Source organism: Camellia sinensis, chromosome 13 (genome assembly GCF_055761805.1).
Source record: "Camellia sinensis isolate YWXY chromosome 13, ASM5576180v1, whole genome shotgun sequence".
Lineage (NCBI taxonomy): Eukaryota > Viridiplantae > Streptophyta > Magnoliopsida > Ericales > Theaceae > Camellia > Camellia sinensis.
Genome location: NC_138973.1, coordinates 77,644,172 through 77,669,166, shown reverse-complemented (window position 1 = coordinate 77,669,166; position 24,995 = coordinate 77,644,172). Strand labels below are relative to the sequence as shown.

General features: G+C 35.6%; 2 protein-coding genes across 11 annotated transcripts; both read left to right on the top strand.

Annotated features, from left to right (window-relative positions):
• The first annotated feature begins 336 nt into the window (after positions 1-336).
• Positions 337-15,781, top strand: LOC114309706 (ABC transporter C family member 10). 9 transcript variants are annotated; one of them, XM_028255484.2, is made up of 13 exons: positions 337-502; positions 7,186-7,290; positions 8,857-10,925; positions 11,451-11,771; positions 11,853-11,939; positions 12,087-12,674; positions 12,753-12,917; positions 13,304-13,598; positions 13,934-14,148; positions 14,231-14,536; positions 14,612-14,675; positions 14,759-14,998; positions 15,481-15,781. In XM_028255484.2, the coding sequence occupies exons 3-13, from the start codon at positions 8,880-8,882 to the stop codon at positions 15,606-15,608; spliced, it is 4,455 nt and encodes a 1,484-aa protein (XP_028111285.2). In that variant the 5' UTR covers positions 337-502; positions 7,186-7,290; positions 8,857-8,879; the 3' UTR covers positions 15,609-15,781. The 9 variants fall into 9 exon arrangements, 8 of the variants coding, with proteins under 8 accessions (XP_028111285.2, XP_082758703.1, XP_028111286.2 ...); XM_082902577.1 differs by having other exon boundaries at positions 341-502; positions 8,852-10,925; XR_014349072.1 differs by having other exon boundaries at positions 364-502; positions 11,451-11,939; positions 14,231-14,321; positions 14,434-14,536.
• Positions 15,782-18,905: 3,124 nt separating this feature from the next.
• On the top strand, positions 18,906-24,211 carry LOC114309709 (6-phosphogluconate dehydrogenase, decarboxylating 3, chloroplastic-like). Of its 2 annotated transcripts, XM_082902572.1 has the most exons (3): positions 18,919-20,651; positions 23,253-23,293; positions 23,923-24,211. In XM_082902572.1, exons 1-2 carry the CDS (start codon positions 19,190-19,192, stop codon positions 23,270-23,272), a joined length of 1,482 nt encoding a protein of 493 aa, XP_082758698.1. In that variant the 5' UTR covers positions 18,919-19,189; the 3' UTR covers positions 23,273-23,293; positions 23,923-24,211. The 2 variants fall into 2 exon arrangements, with proteins under 2 accessions (XP_028111289.2, XP_082758698.1); XM_028255488.2 differs by lacking the exon at positions 23,253-23,293 and having other exon boundaries at positions 18,906-20,651.
• Positions 24,212-24,995: the final 784 nt, after the last annotated feature.

The following is a 24,995-nucleotide window of genomic DNA, read 5'->3' as shown; positions in this document are numbered from 1 at the left end:
AGACATGCCAGGACCCACAATGATTAAAGGTTTTTGAATTTAGACGTTTGTCAGCCAACTACTGAGAAATTATAGTTTGCCCTGGGACAAATTCAAATGATGCTGCAACATGCATTTTATTAGTAAAAATAGTGAGTCTCGTCATTTTTTATCTCCTATAAAGAGATAACATAACAAGTTGTCATAATTTATGTGATATCAAACAATGTTTCTATACCACCAAATAACTTCTCCCCCAACCACTAGCAAAATATTCTTCCCAACGAAGCATATGTGTTTGACGTGTGGCTCACACTGCCTTTTCCTTTTTATCAGTATTTTGATTTTTTTTCCATCATATAAATAGAACCCCACAAAAACCAATTCTTGGAGCTAATCCACAACTTGTTAATTAGAATATTCTTTTTGAAACTAAAACATTGTCTATGTGCTATGTCATGCTAAGTTTTCTCCGCATTCAAATCTCTTCCACAAGTTCAGAAGATTTCATAGACCAAACCAGGTATGGAAAATTTTCTACATAGTAAAGAGATGTCTAGGCTTTCAATATATTTCTATATATAGCTTCATTATAAACATTTGTTCAATGCTAATTCAGCTTTTGAACTTGTGTGACTTTAGAGAATGATTTAGTATATATGCAAGTTTTTTTGTTAAATTTTCAGGATTTAATTTTTTGATGTTTTTTTTTTTTTTTTTTTTGTGTCCCATCATTCATTAACAACTCTTGGGTATGTTAGATATTCAAAGTTTGCGAATTTTCTTTGGCATTTGACTTCTTTGATAAGTAAGATTATCCGAAGAGTAAACTTGTAAGCATATTTTCTTTAGCTTTTGACTTCTCTCAACAATAGCTGGCTTACGAGTTTGTTTGCAAGAGCTGGTTTATATATATATATATATATATGTGTGTATGGGTTTTTAAGGATTAAATTTTTTATCACCAAAAGTAAAAATTTTATTATAAAAAAATATTTGGAAACAATTTTTTGTCATTGCGAGAATTGTCACAAATCTAAATATCGGCTGGTATGTACCGTACCGGCTTATTCGTATCGGAAAATTAGAGTGCCGATTCGGATATGGACCGGTATACCAGTGAGAATAAAATTCGTAGTTATAGCGTCTGATTCCCGGTACATAGCGGCCTGAATCTAATATATGGGGTGATACAATCCGATATTTGCAATTGCCGATACGGATGAAATCGGAGCAGAGAACCTGTTTTGTTATTGTTTTGCTCTGTTTTTGGTGAGTTGTTGTGGGTTTTGCTATGCTCTATTTTTGTTTCGTATTTTTTTCTTTTTCTTTTTTTTGGTCTTGTTTTAGTGTTGGTCTAAAGCTGTTGTCTGCATTTGGCCAAAAAAGCCATCGCTTTGCAACTTTCGGGCAACATCAGCCATCTTTTAGAGAGAGAGAAAGAGAGAGGGGATAGGAATGTTTGTGGTCATATTATGATATGGGAGATTGAAATGGATAAGAAGAGAGAGGTATATGAAGGTGCCTGTGTTTTTGGTGAATTTGTAGATTGTAAGGCCAAGTTTGGATAGATTAAAAAAGTCTACATTTTTTATCTTTTTATCTTTTTTTGGGTCATATTAATCAATATTTTATCTTTATTTTTCTACATATCTTTTTATAAAAAGTTAAAAGTGCATTTATTTAGAATATCCCAAATAACCTTTAAATGTCTAAGGGTTTTTTTTTTTTTTTCCTATTTATTTGTTTATACACCTACATCAATTTTTAAAAGTTTAACATATCAATTTTTAAAATATTTTCCAATCAATTTTTTTATTAAAAGTTTAACACATGCCAAAAAAAACTTGAGATTAAAACAAATATATATTATTTAGTTAAAAATGAGCCAAAAGTGCTCTTACATATTAAAATTTTGATTAAAATATGACAAATTAAGGCTAAAAGAGTCGCACAAAAAAAATGCATAAAATTGAGTTTTAGAGGAATTGCTAATGATTTTTAAAATTTCACGACTGTTACACCCAATTCCAAATACATACCAATCAATAATACTAATATCGATACTCTGCGATCTATATCGTTACGTTATCCGATGCCGCGATTTAGAATTATGCAAAAAAGTTGTCCCAAAGAGAATATATATATATATATATATATTTTACAATAAAATTTTACAAATGTCACTAAAAAGTGTATTTTTAAAGACATAATAATTTGGTGCTAAAAAATTTACCTTTTTAGACAAAAAAAATTTGATCTAAAAGATTAGTAATTTGTCACTAACTACCTAATTTCGTTGCTAAAAATACAACAATAGCTCTTTTGAAAACTAAAATATTATCCCTAAAAAATGATTCTGTAACTAGATTTTTGTTTTTGAAAACTTAGGCCTCGTTTGGGAACAAGCTAATTTAGTAACTTTTTGGCTATTTGACTAAAATATGAGCTAAAAAAACTAGTATGTTTGGGATGACTTTTTGATTTTTTACGAAAAGATGTGCAAAAAATAGAGAGAAAAGAGAATCTTTGACTTTTTGGTATGGATTGTTGACTTTTTGATTTTTTTAGTAACTTTTTAACTTTTTTGGCTAAATGAGTTTGTTCCCAAACGAGGCCTTAATTTGTTGCAGTGGGTTTGTTCTCTGTTTGTATCATCGATCAAGGAAATATTGGGTATAGTAGTGATGCTATAGTCTTGTTTGAGATGAGGTTTTTTTTAATAATTTTTTGACATTTTAATTTTTTCATGAGTGAAAAAAGTTTGGAAGTTAATTTTTTTTTTTTTTTTTTTTTTGACTTGTTTTTAGTTGTATAGAAAAAATGTGAAAGGTAATATTTTAGCTTTTTGTCTGAAATTCTTATTTTTCTCTTGTTTTAGTTTTATGGAAAAAGTTAATGTGAGAGTATGTTAATTTTTTTTAACTAGTAAAAGTCAATTTTTTCAGATGTATGTATGTCAAATTTTTAACTTTTTGATGCCTTTATGTCTTTTTATTTATTTTTTACTAAAATAATCCCTTCTCAAACAAGGCCTATGTGACACTATCACCAATCAATAAAAAAATAATAATAATATTGTCGTGAAGATTATATGATTAAATTGACAAAAAAAAATTTAAAAAAAGGAAAATTTAACTTTAAAAAAAACTCCAAGGTTTGGGTTTGGTAATAAAATAAATATTGAGTTTTTAATTTTATCAATTTAAACTCTATTTTTTATTATGATTATTTTCAATCTAAAATATTTACTTATTTTTGTTAAGAAAAAAAAAATCATTTCTCTTGATCCATATCACTCATTTGGATAAGTGGGTAAAATGGGAAGAAATGAAGAGAAACTCATTTCTCTCATAATCTCTGTTATGACTCTCTCCAAAAGTGAAGAGATTGACAGAGAAAAGAAATCAACTATACCCCAATGGCTATAAAAGGTTAATCAATAATGATAGTTCTAATTTTGGAATTCTAAACAGAGTTCTAATAATGTGACAAGAGAGAAAAAACAAAAACAAAAAAAACATAGCCACGCACATTACATCACATATCGGCCTCACTCCTTACTGCATCACTAGAGCTCTCTCTAGAGATCTAAAATTAGAGCTCTCAATTTTTATCCAAAGGTTAATTTGGCTATAAAATGTATTGTACTTTTCTTTTCTTTTATACAGCTTAAATAAACATAATAGGAGATAAATCAATATCTTATATTTTCTTTTACCTCTTATTTATCCAAACAATAAGAGAAATCACAATATTTTCTTTTCTTTTATAATTGGGTGTTTCGGAATACTTACGCTGTGTTTAATTGAGGGATTTAGGAAAGGAATTTGAAAAGAAAAATGAAAAGGGTGTGTGAAACTCAGCAATGGTTGGTGGCCCAAAAATACATGGCTGGAATGGCTCGAAACACCCAAAACGACGTCGTTTTTAGTGCAAAATGACGTCGTTTTGATATATTCGGGCCATTTGAGTCACAAAATTTGTAGCCACTAAACATTTTTCTTTTTCAAAATTATGTTAATTTTTTTTTTTTTCTGAAAGCCTTCTAAATTTTTTTCTCTTTAATACTTTTTTTTTAAATTATGTTTTTTGAAAAATTCCAAAAAGAAAAAAATTTAAAAAAGCTAAAATAAGCTTAAAAGTTCACTATTTTTTGTTTATCTTTGTCATGTTGAACTTTTTTTATTTTTATATTTCGGTTCTTTTGATTAAGCTGAAACTATAAGCCTAACTTTTTGAAAAACATTTTTTTTAAAAAAATCACTAAAACAAAAATAAGTCTTAAAAAAAATCTTCAAATAAATAAACTTCAAACAATTAATCATTTTTTTTTCCCTCCCAAATTATCAAACATATTGTAAAACTGAGCTTCGAGATTGAACACACTTTAGTGCTCTTATTAGTTGTTAATCCGCCTTATATTATTCGGATAGGTAGAATAATCTATCACCATATTTATTTTATAAATTAAAAAAATATATTATTCAGGTAATATTATAGTATACACTCTTATCATATGCAAGTTATGTTTATAGATTTTTTAGTATTAATAGCATAATTCAATATTATGAGAGTTATAACTAAATATTACATAAGATATAATAAAGAATTCTTAAATCATAACTAAAATAATATCATAATAACTCATAACTAATAACATAATAGATTAAAATTAAAGACACAAAAGTCGTAACTAGATATGCATATTGTACACACCCCAATAGAATTTGGATATGGCCTGTCTCCAACACCAAATCGGACTGGACTGGACAGTCCAACTTTGAGCCCATTGTTGGGCATCATTTCGATGATCCGAATCACTTTAGGCCTCGTAACATGTGATTTTCGTTATTCAATTGATTTGATTTTTTGTAGAGATGATGTACATAATGAATTTTAAAATCTAAATGGTTCGAATTATCGAAACAGAGCCTAAGAGTGGGCTCAATGGGTCGGATTGGACTGTCTAAACCAATTTGGAACTGGAGAGAAGTCAATCCCTAAAATTTTCTAGGGTTTGGCTTCTTTCAAATAAGTCATTTTAGCTTAAGACAGAGTTTGGGCTTAGTAGGCCCATTTTGGACTAATTTCAGTGATTTAAATCGTTCACATTTTAGAACTCATTGAGGAGAATATTCATGTTAAAAATTAAGATGATCGAATATCGATGTCTATATGTTTGAATCAAATTTGTATTACAAAAAATGAATAGATATTCTAAAAATTATATTTGTCGTCTTTTTTCTAAAACAACTATGATTTAAACATATAAATATTGATAATATCATCTTAATTTTTTATATAAATATTGGGGGTGTTTGGCAATCAGAGGTTGAGACTATTATAGCTTCTTTTGGAAAATTAGCCCAAAAGCCAGGACTGTAGCACCTTCTTACTGATTTTCAAAAAAAAAAAAAAAATAGGCTGCTGCCCGGACAGTGTAGGCATAGCCTACACTGTCACAGCCGAACAGTGTTACAGCAAGGGCAAAATTAATTTTGCCCCTTTATATCAATTTTAAAAATAAAAGGTTAGGGATAAATCTATCATTTTAAATTTAAACATCATTTCAACACACTTTCCAATACAACAATTCAACTAAAAATTCATCTCATCTTCCTAAACACAAAACTAAAATAGCCTACTAAAATAGCCAAAAAATCAAATAGCCTATTAAAATAGCCACTTCCCAAACGAGGCCATTATATTTAACAAATCTCATAAAGTAAGGGATTCAAATTACCAAAATCGATCACAAAATGATCTACCCAAACCAAACCCCTTCTCTATATATACTATTCGCCTTTGTTCACCAACAATAGGGGTGTAATTTTGGCCCTGCCCGGCCTATCCGGGCTCCGGCCGGACTAGGCCCATGTCGGGCCTTGCGGGCTCCCCCCAAAAATCTGGCCGGGCCGGGTCGGGCCGACCCACGGGCCAGAAAACTAGGCCCAGGCCCAGGAGTATTCAGGTTTTGGGCAGGCCCCTGGGCTTGGGCCTTGGGCAGGTCTAAACAAATTTTTTAATTTTTTCTACCAAAATTTTATTATTTTTTATTAAAAATAATACTGGGTCTCGGGTGGGCTGGGCTTTTGGGCGGGCACTGAGCGAGCCCATGGGCCGAGCCGAGCTTCAAAACGATGGCCCAGGCCTCGGGTTGGACTTGGGCTCAGATCTTAACAGGCCGGGCCCACCTCTAGGCCGCGGGTAGGCTTCGGGCCGCCCTCGAACCACGGGCCAAAATTACACCCCTAGTCCAACAACTCCAACAAAAGAAAATAAATAAATAAAATAACAACTCCAACAAAAGAAAATAAATAAATAAAATAACAAATACAAAATTACAATATAAATGTGCAGCAGAAACGGCACCGTCAACTTCAGGAAAATCCGGCACCGAGTCCTCGTCGTTTTCTTTCTTTTCTATGCCTTTTCTTCTTTTCTTCTTTTTTTTTTTTTCTTTTATATATATATATATATATATATATATTATTTATGCCAACACAAATCATAGACTAAAAACAACAAACCAAAAGTCGATTGTCATCAATGCCATTGCCAACCCTCCTTCTCCTTTTTTTTTTTTTCCCCATTTTAGTAGTTATTTAATGTTGTGGTGTGCTTGTATTGCAATTCATGCTTTATATTTGTTTGTTAATAGTGAGCAAGCTCAGCAATTTTTAAAATAACTAAAATGGTAGCCAGCAAGCGTATGACTGAAACATCATCAACAAGAGTACAAATTTTGTATTTTGAACATTCAAATACAGAACACCTGAGTGTATACTATATTTTGACATTCATGGTGATTCCACATTAATATATATGTATTAGAAATTTGTTTAAATATATATTCAATGAGATGTGTGAGGGCACAAATTAGGTACAAGGAAAATGTTTGGGACCCCACAAAACAGGATCCCCATGACCCCCACTAATGTATTGATCATTGATGTGTTTAAATTTGTTTTGGGAGTTGTGTCTGACAGTGACATGAATGGTTCAAATTATTTGGGGGTTGTGTTTTGTGGGGGTCTCTATCATTACTGTTAGGTACAATTTGACACTAATAATCACACTGTGGTGGTCACATGTGATGCATGTTTTGAAGAGAGATAACATTTGTATATTATTGCATAGTTGGTTACCCAATCATCATTGTATTTTTTATTTTTATTTTTTTGTATTAATTTGGTTTTCCAGCTGCAAAGAATTCACTATGCAAGAGGCTCATATGTTGCTCTTTTGCTGTGCATTTGGGGATGTGGACTGTGGACAAAGAAACTAACTTCTAAACTCATTTTAAAGGTTTGTATCACTATTTTATTTATTTATTTATCTTTTTTGCTACCCTTTAATTTATCTATATACCTGATGATCTTCATTGAAATAAATAAATAAATAAAATATTTAAGTGTTTTGATCTGCCTAGAAACTGTAGAGATTATTGAACTTCTTCAAATTGAAGGAAATCAATGCGGGAAACTGTCCAACAACAATCTCTGTATTTGAGGTGATATTCTTTCAAGGGTTTTTTTCTTTTTTTTAAAGGCCCCATGTCAAGTTAAGTATGCTACCTTGTTTATGATTTAACATTTATGTTAAGTAGTAATCTCACATTTGAGCTTAAACTGAACATCCTTCACAGACAAGGTTAAGGATTGGGGTTTTAGTTTTTCAATGTAGTCAATTGTGTAACAAATGTCCTATGAAGCACGGGTACGGGTACGGGTACGGGTACTAGTACTGGTACAATGCAGGTACGTCGATACGTCAAAATCCAAAAAAAGTAGGGTACAGGTACGGCTTCGTACGCTTGTAAAAAAATATTTATTTTTAATTTAGAGTAATGTAAAAATTAATTAAATAGTTTAATTTGTTAAGATCCAATATATAATTAATATTTAATGCCAAAAATATAGGTTTGAATCAAAATTAAATGTCAATATATTAAATAACTTGCAAACTGTAGCTTAATTTTAAATCATGCTAAGTATAAAACTAAAAATAAAATAAAATAAAAGTTTAGCAAAATGAGTTTTATCTCTGTACTAGAAAAAATTATTGTTTCAACTGAAATACGGTACGGCTTGAGTATATACTAGGTACATCTGGGTACGGTAAAAATTTAGAAGAAAAAATTTGGGTACGTTTTTCGTGTACTCGGTACGTATGCAGAAGTATCATACGTCGGTAAGTACTCGGTACGGGTATGGCATGTTTGTTGAAGTAGCCATGCTTCATAGCTAATGTCAAAGATTAAGCTTTCACCCCTTGCAGAGAAGCATAACTTCATGTATGTATGTATGTATAGTAAGACATTTCCACCTACTAGTAGACATGCTCTTCAGCAGACAATGACTGTCAGGCAGATCCAGATGACATTTTTTATATCACAAATAATTGAAATAATTAATGTGACTGACAAGCTGCATGTGACTAATTAATGTTGAAACCAAGTGACATATATTATATGTAATTTGATTTCTTCTTCCACAAGTAACGAGATGTCTTGATTTTAATAGCTTTTAGATCAATGCGCATTCAGTTTTTTACCTGGTTTCAGAAATGATGCACAACTGTTTTCTTTTATATCAATGATCAATGCTATGAATTATTTTTTTTAAACCTTTTGTTATATGACTTGTTAATGGTCAACACTTGCACTATGACATCTTTGCTTTAATCATTTCTAAATTCTAGAATGACTTGTCAATCTATAAGCACATAGATGATACAATGGAAAGTCAACTATAGATGATACAATGGAAAGTCAACTATGGCATCTTTCACTCCACAAGCATTGAAATCTAATACTTACTAGTTAACAACAAACTCTGAAAAATCCTGTTTCTTGTCTATGTCCTAGTGCAGCTTTTTGAAGACAAGGATACATTATGGGTCTCTGGACTGTTTTCTGTGGAGGTTCTAATTGTTCAGACGAGGTTGAAACGAATTGCAGTTCTGGTATTTCAGCCATTTTCTCTCCACATTCATGCATCAACCACTTTTTGGTCACTTCTGTTGATATGCTGCTTTTGTTCATTCTCTTATTCTTTGCCATTCGTAAATTTTCCTCGAGAAAGACCATGTCCCCCTCACAACCCCAATTAGGCATTTCTCCATTGTCAATTTCCTCTGCCATTTTCAATGGCGGTCTGGGTTTGGCTTACTTGTGCTTGGGGGTTTGGACAATTAAAGAGAACTTGAATGCGGAGAAGACCATTTTGCCTCTCCATGGATGGCTAGGAGTGTTGTGCCAGGGGTTCGTGTGGTTATTGTTAAGTTTATCGTTGAGCCTTGAGAAACGACAAGCTCAAGTTATCCCATTACGAAAGCTTTGTTTAATTCTTGGGTTCGTGCTAGCAGGATTTCTCTGCGTTGCATCTGTGAGGGAATCAATTGTGGACAAACTAGTGTCTGTCAAAATGGTATTAGACATGCTGTCGTTTCCTGGAGCGATTTTACTGTTGTTTTCTGCATTTAAGGGACACATTTATGTAGAAAATGAAGGAGACATTAGTCACCATGCCTTGTATAGACATCTGAAAGGTGAAGAAACTGATTTCATTGATACAATTAATTCAAAGGGCAATAATGAAACTCCTTTTGCCACTGCTGGATTACTTAGTAGAATGTCATTTTGGTGGTTGAATTCATTAATGAAGAAGGGTAAAGAGAAAACTATTAAGGATGAAGATATTCCACATTTACGGAAAGCGGATCAAGCGGAGACATGCTACTTACAGTTTATGGAACAACTGAGTAAATCGAAACAAAGCAATCTGTTGGCAATACTCTTCTGCCAACGCAAAGCTATTTTAATTTCTGGATTCTTTGCATTGATCAAGATACTCACACTGTCTACTGGCCCGATGTTTCTTTATGCGTTCATTAGGATTGCTGAAGGGGGAGAAACTTTTAAATACGAGACCTATGCCCTGACTGCTGGGCTCTTCCTTGCGAAATGCTTAGAATCATTGTCGGAGAGGCAATGGTACTTCCAAACTAGACTAATTGGACTCCAAGTAAGATCTTTGCTATCCGCAGCAATTTATCAGAAGCAACTCCGACTCTCAAATGCTGCTAAGACAACTCATTCTCCTGGCGAGATAATGAATTATGTCACAGTAGATGCGTATAAAATTGGTGAATTTCCATATTGGTTTCATCAGATATGGACAACAGGCCTACAGATATGTCTCGCCTTGATTATTATTTACTTATCTGTGGGGTTGGCAACTATTGCAGCCCTTATAGTAATAATATTAACTGTGCTTGGAAATTATCCAGTGGCCAAATTGCAGCACAATTATCTGACAAAGATCATGATGGCACAAGACGGGAGGCTAAAGGGTATCACAGAAGCACTAGCAAACATGAAAGTTCTGAAGATGTATGCTTGGGAGACACATTTCAAGAATGTTATAGAACGGCTTAGGAAAGGAGAAGCCGACTGTTTATCTGCAGTTCAGTCACAAAAGGGTTACTATATAGTTCTATTTTGGTCCTCTCCAATCATAGTATCAGTTGCTACCTTTTGGGCATGCTACATGCTCGGGATTCCTCTCAATACTAGTAATGTTTTCACATTTCTTGCAACTTTGCGTATTGTTCAGGAGCCAATTCGGTTAATCCCTGACATTGCTGGAGTGTTCATCGAAGCAAATGTTTCATTTACTCGGATTGTGAAGTTTCTCGAGGCACCTGAACTGCAGAACAGGCATATCAACAAAAATAGCCATGGGGAGGAACGTGAGCAGTCTGTAGTTATCGATTCCACCAGAATTTCATGGGATGCTGATTCTTTAAAGCCCACTCTGACAAACATAAATTTGATAATTAAGTGTGGGGAGAAGGTAGCTATATGTGGAGGAGTTGGCTCAGGTAAATCAACCCTTTTAGCCACAATTCTCAGAGAGGTTCCATACACTGATGGCATTGTAAGTTCTCATTTCACTTAGTTTTGAAACATGGGTTTTTAATGAACTATCGCCTTCAATTTGAAATTTGGCATTTTCTAGAGATGAGAAGTAACAAAATAATCATCTAAATTTAGCATGCATAATGCTGCATTTTCTAAACTACACAGATCAACAGGTTGTTAAATAATTAGATCACATCTGGGGACAGAAAAGTAGAGTTTTAACTGCTCCTAGAAAGTTCTAAGGTAGTATTTGGTTCATTGGAATGAAATGGAATAGAATAATCATTCTATCAAAATATCTATTCTCACGTTTGGGTTACTAAAATAATGATAAAAAATGCATTGCAAATGGAATCATTATTCACTATTGTAAGGGAATGATCATTTCTTAGAAGTCTAAAGGAATGAGTCCATTTCATTCCAATGAACCAAACTAAGCATAAATGTTTGGGAGGAATGGAGTAATAACTTACATTGAAAACACTTCTAGATTATTACTTCATTCAACCTATGTCTGTTTTTTTGGTTTTTCTTTTTTCAGGTTCAAGTTTATGGCAAGATTGCATATGTTTCGCAGACATCATGGATTCAGACTGGGACTATACAACAAAATATTCTCTTTGGATCTGCCATGGATGAATGCAGATACCAACAAGTACTTGAAAAGTGTTTTCTAGTAAAGGACCTTGGGATGCTTCCGTTTGGTGACGGCACTGTTATAGGAGAGCGAGGTGTAAACCTCAGTGGTGGGCAGAAGCAACGAGTCCAACTTGCACGTGCTCTATATCAAGATGCAGACATATATCTCTTGGATGATCCGTTCAGTGCCGTTGATGCTCATACTGCAACTGGTTTATTTAATGTGCCTAACTCTTGTCTTACTGAAATTTATGTTACTTCTAAAATGGCTTTTCAATTCAAAGCTAACATGGGTTATGATCAGGAATATGTCATGGGAGCTCTGTCAGGGAAGACAGTCTTGCTGGTGACCCACCAAGTCGACTTCCTTCATGCGTTTGATTCTGTTTTGGTTAGTCTTTTAACTATGGCTACTTTCTCCATCAATCTTCTACCTCCACCATAGCAAACTTAGATTTTCCTCACGTGATTTCTGTTATCTGTTAGCTAATATTGAGTTAACAATTTGTTCATTCTAAGCAGAGGTTTTCATTTGTAGCTAATGTCTGAAGGGAAAATACTAAAAGCAGCTACCTACAATCAGTTGCTAGCTTCTAGTCTAGAGTTTCAAAACCTTGTCAATGCACACAATGATGCTGCTTTTTCTGAGAAACATGGTATCAATGGTTCTCAACAAAGATCTAAAACCCCCAAAGAAGAGATTCAGAAAACTTATACCCAGGAACAGTTAGGAGAACCTGTTGGAGACCAATTGATCAAGCAAGAAGAAAGAGAAATAGGAAACACTGGTCTCAAGCCTTACCGGCAGTATCTGAATCAGAGCAAGGGTTTCTTGTACCTCACCTTGGCAATTATATCCCACCTCATGTATCTTGTTGGGCAGTTGGTACAGAATCTTTGGTTGGCTACTGAGTTGGATGATTTTAATTTAAGCAGATCGAAACTCCTCATGATATACTTGGTGATTGGGTGTGGCATGTCACTCTTCTTGGTCCTTAGATCTTATGTAGTAGTGGTTTTAGGTCTCAGGGCATCGAAGGCTATTTTTTCTAAGCTAATGACATCTCTTTTCCGAGCACCAATGTCCTTTTATGACTCAACACCCCTGGGAAGGATCCTCAGTCGGGTAAGGACCTCCTAATTTACTAAGATGAAAATAATACTTAAAATAATGAGGTATTGATATTTCTAATTCCTTTTGTAGGTGTCTTCTGATATGAGTATCGTGGACCTTGAATTGTGTATGAGATTAAGTATGACGCTAGCATCAACAATGACCACATACTTCAGCTATGGAATATTGGTTTTTCTTACCTGGCCTATGTTGTTTGTCATTATACCCACGGTGTATGCAACCATACTGTTACAGGTAATATGCCAATCCCAACATTCTGCATGGTTTTCAAACAACAATGTTAATTAAAAAGGGGGGCATCCATTTCCCTTTGCTAATCTTTTGGCTGATTGCATCATGTTTTTTTTTATTGGATCAGCCATTAATGCATTAGTTATTTGGAGAATAAACCTACTACAAAGTCACAATTTGAAAAACACTGGTTCATCAAGTGCAATTGGTAAGAATCTGGAGTTTAGACAGTTTCTGTTTATCACAAAGGGCCAAAGTCTTAGTCATTTAATCACAAGCCTGTATGCAAAATGTCACCATATCTCGCAAATATAATGCATAATATATTTCTTTCTTGTATGAAGATTCGCTTGATTTCTTAGCTTTTTCATTAAGCATATGTTCTACAGAGCTACTACTTTGCTTCTTCAAAAGAGTTGATGAGAATCGATGGCACAACTAAGTCTTCGGTAGCAAGCCATATTGCTGAATCCATTGCAGGTGCAACGACCATTAGAGCTTTTGGAGAAGAAGATCGATTCTTTGCAGAGTTTTTACACCTTATTGACACAAATGCAAGTCCATTCTTCCATAGTTTCTCAGCAAACGAGTGGTTGATTCAACGTCTGGAGATAATATGCGCAATTGTTCTGTCATGCTCAGCACTTGCCATGACTTTGTTTCATCTTGGAGCTTCTGACTCAGGTTAGTGATCGTTATCTTTGCCTTTAAAACTCCACTCACATAATTTCATATACCTCTGGTGGTTGTATATTTCAGTGTTGTTGATTCTCCAAGCCTCAATATATAAATTTTTTTCCAGAAGTAACATTTTAATCAAACTTCTTTTGATGGCACCATAAAACTTGCCTTGCCACTTCAGCTTATTAGTCAGGCCTTTACAGAATTATAATCAAGAAGAATTCTTACTGATAGAGGGGGTTAACTTGGCTCAACTAATTCTTGATCAAAAAGTCATAAAAACTAAGTTTTCAATCGGACAATTTTCCAACGTTGGGTTATCAATGTTTTGATGGCAGGATATATTGGCATGGCTCTGTCATATGGTCTTTCATTGAATATCTATCTGGTTTCTGCGGTCCAATGCCAGTGCATACTAGCAAATTTGATCATTTCTGTAGAAAGGTTAGAACAGTACATGCACATACCTAGCGAAGCCCCTGAAATAATTGAAGCTTACCGTCCTGCATTCAACTGGCCATCTATTGGTAAAGTGGAGATCCGTGATTTGAAGGTAAATACAACAATGAAATCATTATTATTTTCCTCTCTTTTCCCTAACTCTAAATACAGGGTTTATACAAAAAAACACGCAGGTACAATATCGGCCCAATGCTCCTCTAGTTCTGCGCGGTATTAGCTGCATATTTGAAGGAGGACACAAAATTGGAATTGTTGGAAGGACAGGTAGTGGGAAAACAACTCTGATCAGTGTGTTGTTTCGCCTGGTAGAGCCTACAGAGGGAATGATTGTTATAGATGACCTCAATATATCTAATATCGGTCTTCATGACCTCAGATCACGCTTTGCAGTCATTCCACAAGATCCAACTCTTTTTAGCGGATCTGTCAGATACAATCTAGACCCCTTATCAGAGCATACTGATCATGAAATATGGGAGGTATGTTTCTATAAGATCCTAGAATTGACTAAGATATATTTTACTCAAACATTTCAAAAAGCTTCTGTTTTGAAGGTTCTTGCGAAGTGTCTGCTTCGAGAGCTTGTTGAGAAGAAAGAAGAGGGCTTGGACTCATTAGGTAGGAGTTAAGAAACAGAATGTGTATTATTTTCTAGGTGTTTTTGGGAATTAAAAATTGTACTAACCCATGTAGCGTGGCAGTTGTGCAAGACGGATCAAATTGGAGCATGGGACAGCGACAGTTATTCTGTTTGGGGAGAGCACTGTTGAAGAGAAGGAAGATATTAGTGCTTGACGAAGCCACGGCCTCAATTGACAATGCCACTGATTCTGTAATCCAGAGAACAATAAGAACAGAATTTGAAGACTGCACCGTAATCACAGTGGCCCATAGAATACCAACCGTGATGGACTGCACAATGGTGCTTGCTATTAGCGACGGTGAGTTTTGCGTTCTAACCCAATGATTAATGACTTGCTTTGAGATGAATCATAAATTTGGAATCCTAGGTTCAACTCCTCTCAGTATTGTGTTTGTGCTGTCTTAATTGATAACCCTAATTTGGAGTTAACTGTGTGTTAGTTTGTTTTGGCGGAAAACGTTTTCCGTATTTTTTGTGTCAGTTATGATAGAAACAAAAGTCAATATTTTTCATGGTTAAATGGAAAACAATCTTGTGTTGACGGAAAATATTTTCTATTTTTGAAAAGTGAAAAACATATCAAGACTAAAATTTTACTAATGGCACCACACTGCCTCCACCACCACCACCACCTCCTCTACCACCCCTACAATCGCCACGAGAATGTTTTGCGTTGAAACAGACGGAGAGGTTCCTTATTATCCAAAAAAAAAAAATTATATTTGCTTTCTCACAGAAAGAAGTTATTTGGAACAATGAAAGATGCTATTGCATTTACAGGAAAACTAGTAGAGTATGATCAGCCAATGAAGCTCATGAACAAGGAGGGGTCTCTCTTTGGACAGCTTGTGAAGGAGTATTGGGCTCATTCCAACAACAATGCTAATGGATGCTCAGAAGATTGCTAGAAATGAGGTTTTTTGCTTATTGAAATTTTGATTTCAGGACATCATGATTTTTCTGTCAATTTTGTTGTATAATCAATTCATAATGTAATGTATTGTATTGTATTTTATTTTAAGAAAAAATGGACTATCCAATCTATGCAAAGAAATTGAGAAACGTCATAATTTTGTCAAAATTATCAAGAAATATTGCATAAATGACATCGTCTAACCTTTGTGTTAATTGTACACACGTCATGATATGAGCAATGAAAAGCGATAAATGATTGGCGTGACGCAATTTTCTTGTCTGGAGGGTCTAGTCTCTGCTTAAACTGGAAAGAAATTGATTTCTTTTTTTTTTTTGGTGTCACAATAACAATGTGGATGGATGAGTAATTTAAATCGAGAAATTAAAATTTCTTTAAAAGTTTTCATTTGCATAACAGTTGGGTATTCTTCATTAACAATGTTGGAGATAATTTTAGAAATAATTAATTTAAGCAAACAAAATAAATAATAAAATTAAACTATACAGAACTTCTACAGATTGTTTACGAACAAGTTTGTGATTCAGGTCAGTATTTGAACACTGTTTTTTAAAACAGAATTTCATCTTTTCTATTAGTGTTCAAGAACAATAAATGTCTTGTTTTTAAAGTACAGCAATCGCTACAAGTAAAAATAGATCTCTCTTTGCTTGTACAACGAACTAGAACTATACCTTACACACACAAATGTATGAAAGCTTTAGAAGGAATTTTCGGAATGAAAGAAAAACTATACCTTGAATGAGGTTGCCTTTTTATAGGCTTTGTTGGCAATTGTTTGAAACTACACAAAAAGTATGATAGACGGACATGACTAGATGGAAGGTACTTGTTTGGAGAAGACAATTAGAATTCAATTTCAAATTTCAAATATTTTGGCGCAAAACGAGCCGACCCAACCCACACTTGCACCCACACCTGATTCAATGCTGGGTGGGATGGCAGCACATGTATTGTTTTTGGATTCAACCCAACTTGGTTCATAACTCCCCTCTTTACAAAATTTGTGATGCCCTAAGAGCTAAAACCCAACTTGGTTCATAAACACTTCAACCTCCTTCTATACTTCCTACGTGGGACAAGAGAATTGCATCTTATTCAAACATATGACATGTGTCATGAGGCACAGTTCAACATCATGTTCCATTTACATGAAAATTGATTTTCACCAACTAAATACATACTCTTCTTCATCGCACGGCAACGATTACGTTACCACTTCGACTCATATGTGTGGATCTCACTTAATTATTAGTGAAAAGTTTTCAAAAAATAATAATCAAAAATAATTTTTTCCAACAAATAATTCATTAATCGTATGATTAAAAAAATTGATATCATCATTTATTTGCAAAAATATGTATTTATCTTTATTTATTTTAATATTTAGTCACTATATACATTAGATTCAGTTTATTTAACTTTACTAAATGAAAAATTAATATAATATATCAAAAGTATAAAATTAATGGTGTCATTTGGGAAATGGGTTGGTTTTTTGACTTTTTAGTTTTTTTTGGTTATTTTAACCTAGGGCTAAAAAATCTAATTTGGGAAGGACTTTTGGTTTTTTTTAACTTTTTTTAACTTTTTTATGAAAGAAATAATGTAATAATTATGGATTAGATGTGATGTTTTGTCTTATTGAATTAAAAAATTTATTTTATTTTTTGTGATTATTTTAACCAAAATAGTCCAAAGAGTCCCTTCCCAAACAGAGGCTATATCTTTTTTAAATTTCAAAATAGTGGTACTGTAATTTACCCTAAAAGCAAACTACTTAACAGAGGCATCTTTTTTAAATTTTAAAATAGTGGTACCGTAATTTACCCTAAAAGCAAACTATTTATCTTTAGGGGTGAGCATGGTTCGGATTGGACCGGATTGGAATAAAACCAGGACCAATCCGTTATCTACGGTTCCTGAAAAATTGGAACCAATCCAATATGTTTAAATCATGGAACCAATCCGAACCAATCCATTTAAATACGGATTGGATCGGTTTAGGACCACGGATTCACATAATTAAATAACAAAAAAATATATATAACACTTTAATTTCATAAAAACATAAACATAGCGCTATATTAGTTCCACAATAGCAACATCTATTTCTATAAGAGCGACATACTGTGCTAGAATTTAAACAACCATAAGAAAACTGGTTTCACCATAAGTATTTAGACCATTACAAATTAAAACTAAAAACTAACAAACAAAAGTAATAAAAGAAGATATTAAACGGTTTTAGGTTTGAGTTTAGATTTTATATAGAATAAGAGAAAATACTATGGAGGAGGATATATAATAAAAATATATACTATTTGTATATGGTCCGGATCGGTTCCAATCCGGAACCGTGGCGTTGAATCCGGAACCGTGGGGTTGAATCCGGAACCAATCCGTGTACTGCGGATTTTTAATTTTTCAATTCGGAACCGAACCACGGATTCAAAAAACCAATCCAAACCTATCGGATTGGACTGGACTGGATCGGATTACGGATTTCACGGATTCCTTGCTCAGCCCTACTTATCTTCATCTTTCATGTGATTGAGGTCAAGTTTGACCGGTCTTAAAAAAGTTAAAAAGTTAAAAAGTTATTTAAAAAGTTTAAAAGTTATCACTATTTATTAAAAGTTAAAAAGTACGACTGTACAATTCTCAATCCTAATTTTTCCTTACATAATAATTTATATAATTTTTTAATATATATTTTTTCATAAAAAGTTAAAAAGTTAACCCAAACAACCATATTTTTTTCTTCAACTTTTTAGTCTAAGGTCAAGTTTGGCATCCTCCAAAAAATCTAAAAATTCAAAAAGTCACTATCCTATTTAAGTCACATCATCTTATTTAAGTCACATCACCTCTCTAACACATCACTTCAAACCCAACCCAAATCCAATCCATATTTCATAAAAAGTCAAAAAGTGCATCTTCCCAAACTTGGCCTAAAAAGTCAAAAAGTACACTTATTTAAGACATCCCAAACAAAATTAACCTCCATTTAGCAAGTTGGTTTGAAGGTTTTTTGGGCTAAAATAGTCACAAAAAACAAATAAATTTTTTAATTCAATAAGAAAAAATATCACATTCAATCCATAATTATTACATTTTTTCTCTAAAAAAAATTAAAAAAATTAAAAATTCTTTTCAAACCAAACTTTTTAATCCCAAATTTTATCAAAAAAAATTAAAAAGTAAAACAACCAACCCAATTCCCAAACGCAGGGTTTGGTGACTTGAAGCTGTCTATTTTCGCAAAGATGAAAACCATAAACTGATTCATGTGACATGGCATCCAGTGGGGAAATGAATAGTAAACTGGAAACGACGTCGTTCCCAGTGAGTGAGTGAGGCGTCCTTTCGGCCTAGGATTCACCGTCGTTTACGACACCCTCTCGTTGGTGGCTCAGGTCGCCACCCTTTCGCTCCCTCGACGAGTTCGTCACTCTCTCTCTCATACATACATATTCGGCTCCAACACTCCATCCATCCTCCATTTCTAAAACTCTCTCTCTCTCTCTCTCTCTCTCTCTCTCTCTCTCAAAAATGGAAGCAGCTTCACCAGCTCTCTCCCGCATAGGCCTCGCCGGTCTCGCCGTGATGGGCCAAAACCTAGCTCTCAACATCGCCGAAAAAGGCTTCCCAATCTCCGTCTACAACCGCACCACCTCCAAAGTCGACGATACCCTAGATCGAGCTCACCGCGAGGGCCTCCTCCCTCTCACCGGCCACTACACCCCCCGCGACTTCGTCCTCTCCCTCCGCCGCCCCAGATCCATCATCATCCTCGTCAAAGCCGGCTCTCCCGTTGACCAAACCATCGCCGCCCTCTCCGCCCACATGGACTCCGGCGACACCATCATCGACGGCGGCAACGAGTGGTACGAAAACACCGAACGCCGCCTCCTCCAGGTCGCCGACAAGGGCATCCTCTACCTCGGCATGGGCGTCTCCGGCGGCGAAGAGGGCGCTCGTCATGGCCCTTCTCTCATGCCCGGTGGTTCCTACCAGGCTTATCTCAACATCGAGGACATCGTCAAGAAGGTTGCAGCCCAAGTCGAGGATGGTCCGTGTGTCACCTATATTGGGGAAGGAGGGTCTGGGAATTTCGTGAAGATGGTTCATAATGGGATTGAATATGGTGATATGCAATTGATTTCCGAGGCTTATGATGTGTTGAAGAATGTTGGGGGTTTGTCGAATGCTGAATTGGGTGAGATTTTCAGTGATTGGAACAGAGGGGAGCTTGAGAGTTTCTTGATTGAAATCACTGCGGATATTTTTAGAGTGAAGGATGAGGATGGAGATGGGGAGTTGGTGGATAAGATTTTGGACAAGACCGGGATGAAGGGGACTGGGAAATGGACGGTTCAGCAGGCGGCCGAGCTGTCCATGGCGGCGCCGACGATTGCGGCCTCTTTGGATTGCAGGTACTTGAGTGGGTTGAAGGAGGAGAGGGAATCTGCGGCCGAGGTTTTGAAAGAGGCGGGATTGAAAGAGGAGGTTGGGGCAGTTAGGAGTGGGATTGATAAGAAGAGATTGATTGATGATGTGAGGCAAGCATTGTATGCTTCAAAGATTTGTAGTTATGCTCAAGGGATGAACTTGTTGAGGGCAAAGAGTGTTGAGAAGGGTTGGAATTTGAATTTGGGGGAATTGGCTAGGATTTGGAAAGGTGGGTGTATTATTAGAGCTGTGTTTTTGGATCGGATTAAGAAGGCCTATCGACGGAATCCGAATTTGGCGAGCTTGGTAGTGGACCCGGAATTCGCTAGAGAGATGGTGCAGAGGCAAGCGGCGTGGAGGAGAGTTGTTGGGTTGGCGATTTCAGCCGGGATTAGTACTCCGGGCATGTGTGCTAGTCTTGCTTATTTCGATACTTATAGGCGGGCAAGGCTTCCTGCAAACCTTGTTCAGGCTCAGAGGGACTTGTTTGGGGCACATACCTATGAGAGGATTGATCGCTCGGGGTCATTCCATACTGAATGGACAAAGCTTGCTCAAAAGGGTAACAACCCTGTTGCTGCTCTCAATTGAGCTTTTTGATTGTTCTAAAAGTTGATTTTCACATTGCGTGTTATTGATGTTTCTATTGAATTCGGGTTGTGTCTTTTGCTGAGGATTCCCTGCTTAGGCATATCAATTTGTTAGCCTTGCAGTGTTTTTCTATTTGTTGTTAATAAGTAATGATGTCTGCCTTCAGAAGCTTCAGTATTTTGGAATGATTTTTGCCAGTGCAAGTGAAACTTTTGTGTAGTCTTCTTTGAATATTATACAACCTTGCTTGTCCTTGATGTTCTCCTTTTCACCTGTATGATGTGTTCGTATGCTTCTAAATTTGTTGAATCTAATAATAGATTTACACATTAAAACATTAGTTTCAGAAATACATCATTTTAGTTTCATGGTTTTGGTTCTATTGAAGGAAAAGGAATGGAGTAATTGGGAGTCAGTTTTAACTCCAATCACTTGTCTCGAGTGTGGGATATGTTTTGTGTAAACTGAAGGTGGCATCTTCTATGGAGATATAGGATGATTGATGATTGCAAAAATTAATGATCTTTGACAGAAGGATGGGTGGAATCTTGGTTTGCAAACTTGAAAAATGTCAGCTCCAAATACTAATGTTCTCAATTATTTCTATGACGGTCCTGCATGTCTCTACTCATTCACCTCTCCTGATTCTTATTCATGTTGTTTTCTGTTGCTGGCTGTTGATTTCCATGGTAATGTATTTGGATTTGGGTATACAAGTTGGTCTAGGTGTTAAATGTTGACAAACCTTTGCTTCGAGTTTGAGATGTCTCTTGGTATTTACACCCCAGTAAGATGAAGGGCTCTGTGGTGCTGGGTGCGTTATGGAGAACTTGTAGTTAGCTTAGTTTCACACTCTCTGCGTTAGTTCCACCGGTTGCTATGCATTTGACATGTGTTTTTGATGCATACCCGATAGCCATTTGGTATCTGTGCCTAAAACTTTATACCAACATTTTTTAAGCATTTGTTTTCATGGAAGAAAACAAAAGTTTGCCGATCAAAAAAACAAAAACAAAAGTTAAGATGGGGTGAATCTGCAAGAAAAAAGTTGCGTACTGATTATAAATTTAACATTTTGTCTTCTGAAGGGCAATTTGATTGTAAATTTGAAATGGTCTCCCAAACATTTAGTTCCATGTTTTTTATTCACTTGAGGGATAGTCCTTTCTTTGATGGATTGTTTGGTAATTACTTCCAAACATCTACTTTGTTTTCACACAAACATGGTTGAGCACTGTAACAACCCTCCCTTCAACTTAGTCATACTTGCATACACTTATGTATGATCTTGTTTTGTTATGTGCATTTGCAAATCCTGTCTTGTTTTGCTTGAGTGTTGCTTGCATGCTGTGTTCTTGCCTGGTGTGTTGCCGAGGTCATCTTAAGCCTAGACACCTTGGAACCTTTCCACACTTAGAACTATCTTGGAACCACTTCGGTTGACCTCCACCTTCACCCTGACATATTGGCCGAGATGTCATCATCTAGGCCAAGGTGTGCGTCACCTAGGCCGAGATGTGCATCATCTAGGCCGAGATGCTGTTATCTAGGCGTTCTAGATCGCTGATCCTTGCACTTAGTGATTTTGTTTCTGCAATGGTATGACCTAGACCGAGGTGTGGCACATCTAGGCCAAGGTGTGGCACAGCTTAGTCAAGTGTTGTCCTTCCAAGCCGATGTCGTTGTCACCCTACTTGCCGAGGCTTTGCCCTTAGCCGAGATCATCACTTGCCGGAGTGCTCTTACCGTCTAGCTTGTTGAATACACTTTGTCATAGTCTTGTCTTGTCAGCCAGTCACCTTTTTTAGTAGAGCCAATCAGCCGATGCCACGTGTCCCAGCAGAGGGTTAAGTCAGTGACTGTCGAGAGAAACATATTATTTTGTATCAAATCTTGCCTTTTAGAGAGAAAGACTCTAGGAAGAAGAAGGTGAAGCCTTTGAGTAAGAGAGTGAACTTCCAAGCTTGATCGTTGGAGTTTGAACCCTTAGATTCGGGTTTTGAGATTAGAATCTTAATCTACTCTTGTTATTCTTATTGATCATTTAGCTGCATTGCATGATCGAACATGTTCTGCACGCCTTACATTGATTTAAAGTCGGTTTTAGTAAGAGAAAATAGTGTTCTTGTGTTCTTGAAGAAAAGTCTTGTTTTGATTCGAAAGTTTGCATCTAGAACCATGTTTTTGTGTTTGTTCTCACAAGACCTTTGAATATGGGTGCCCAGGTCCATGTTTTCGAACTCATAGCACGAAATCTCAGACTTTGTAATAACAAGTTATGATTTTAGCATGCATGTTCTCCATCTTCTCCATCTTCATGTTCTTCATATTCCTCAAAGGGAAACCCAGATTTTCCCGACTTCGCTTTTGAATGTGGCCATCGGAAACACACCTCGGCGAGAAGTTGTGGGACCTCGGCCAAGATCTGGTTGATACCCAGCATATTTCCCCGAGATGAAAAAACAGTGTTTTGTTTTGATTTAACTTAGTTTTTGACGAACGCCGAGATCATCTGTTTGCATGTAAATCTTGTTTGAAAGTACGTTCAATCGACTTTGCTATGTGTTTGTAGGACTCGGACTTTTGCCTTGACCCCGACGTTTGAAGAACTATGTGAGTGGTATTTTTAATAAGGTTATGTTATTAAGTTTTGATAAAGTTTTGCCTTGTTTGCTTTAGAAAAGTATTTGTTAAGCATGAATGATTGTCCCTATTTTGTATATCAAGCACTATCTTGTTTTGATGACATTCTCGGAAAGTCTTTAGTGCTAGGGGACTATAATGCAACTGCACATCTTGTTTTGAAAGTCCTTAGTGCCAGGGGACTATAATGCAACTGCACATCTTGTTTTGAAAGTCCCTCGTGTTGGAGGACTCTAAACTTTCGCAGTACTCTCGTGTTAGGGGGCTACGGGCCTTTGTAACATAGGTCCTTGTGCTAGAGGACTCTAAACTTTTGTAGCACCCTTGTTTGAGATATCTCCCTTGCTTTGTCTTGTTTTGCCACTGACGGTTTACCGCGTGGGTTGTTTGTTCGGAATGTTATCATTTGTAATGTGTTGATGCTAGTAAGCATCCCTTGAAGCTTTAAAGATTTGCTAGATGGACGAGGTCCATCCCTTGTTATATAAAGTTTTGATATGTATCGTTTCGAAAAGACTTCGGCTATTATTCATGAAAATCCCTTTATTACTTGTATCATTCACTGAGTATCCAAGCTCACCCTCTCTATATATATGTAGGTGATGAGCAAGAAGGCGGTGACGCCTAGATGTGATTCGCGAGCTTGTTTTGGATTTTTGGTTATGTCGGCTTGACTTGTAATCACTTCGGCAGTCTTGAAAATTATGCTTCTCGACTTGTAATACTTGTAATTTGCACACGTCGGCTTGAGAAGCCTTTTGATCAAAATGTATTAAGTACTTTACTTCATTTGTACTAAGTTGTAACCCATGTGAAGATGTTTGCCATTTCATTTGACTTACGCACAGCTCTCATGGACTAATCTGATTTGTATGTATTGCTTCCGTACTTGTGAGTCCCGTATATTTATACTCTGTTGTGTGTGGATTTTTAAAAATTGGCCTTCAGTAATCTCGAATTACTGGCCATCACGACACCATCCTACTAGGGGCGGTTTGGGGTCGTGACAAGCACAGATTTGTAAACTAAAATTGGTAGCTTATGTGATGAATATGATGCCTTTGCTTGTGTTTTTTGTGTTTGCTTGTGTTTCCTTGTACTTTTTTCGTCATCTCTGATACAGATGCTTGTTGGTAAAATTTAGAGCTTGAATTGTGGCGTTCTCACTTGGACCTTTATTTTTGTTTAAACGTCTAACTAACTAGCCTATTGTTGTGGCTGTGGCTCTATTGTCTAAGAAAATGAGGAAGGTAGTCCTTATGTTAGGAAGAATATTATGGCCCTGTTTGGTAGGGCTTATTTTCAACTTATTTCAGCTTTTATCTTAATTTAAGCTATTTTGACGTATTTGGTTCAACTTAATAATACAGTTTATAACTTTTTGTAAATCAAAAATCAATTTATTCTTTGAATGGGGGAGAAGAAGTTTAATTTATAAGTCAAAAATCAGCTTATGTTCACAGTTATAAGCTATAAGCTGTTAGGCTATAGGTTATAATTACTTTTCCACAGCTCTACCAAATGGGGCCTATATTTATGTAGTGAATTGGAAACATAGATATCAAAACACTTTGAAGTCAGCAAAAAATCATCATGTTTATGTGATGATTAATGATGGTGAACTGTCTGTCTGCTTCTTTGGTACTGACATTAATATTGCTTAAGATGAACA

What these genes read in the sequence shown, in the direction of transcription:
- LOC114309709 (XM_028255488.2), top strand. Translation starts at nt 19,190, where the DNA reads ATGGAAGCAGCTTCACCAGCTCTCTCCCGCATAGGCCTCGCCGGTCTC. An exon ending in GACAAAGCTTGCTCAAAAGG is followed by an intron (nt 20,652 to 23,922) that starts GTAACAACCCTG and finishes ATATATATGTAG; the next exon opens with GTGATGAGCAAGAAGGCGGT.
- LOC114309706 (XM_028255482.2), top strand. Translation starts at nt 8,880, where the DNA reads ATGGGTCTCTGGACTGTTTTCTGTGGAGGTTCTAATTGTTCAGACGAG. An exon ending in TGGAGATCCGTGATTTGAAG is followed by an intron (nt 14,149 to 14,230) that starts GTAAATACAACA and finishes AAAAACACGCAG; the next exon opens with GTACAATATCGGCCCAATGC. An exon ending in AGAGGGCTTGGACTCATTAG is followed by an intron (nt 14,676 to 14,758) that starts GTAGGAGTTAAG and finishes GTAGCGTGGCAG; the next exon opens with TTGTGCAAGACGGATCAAAT.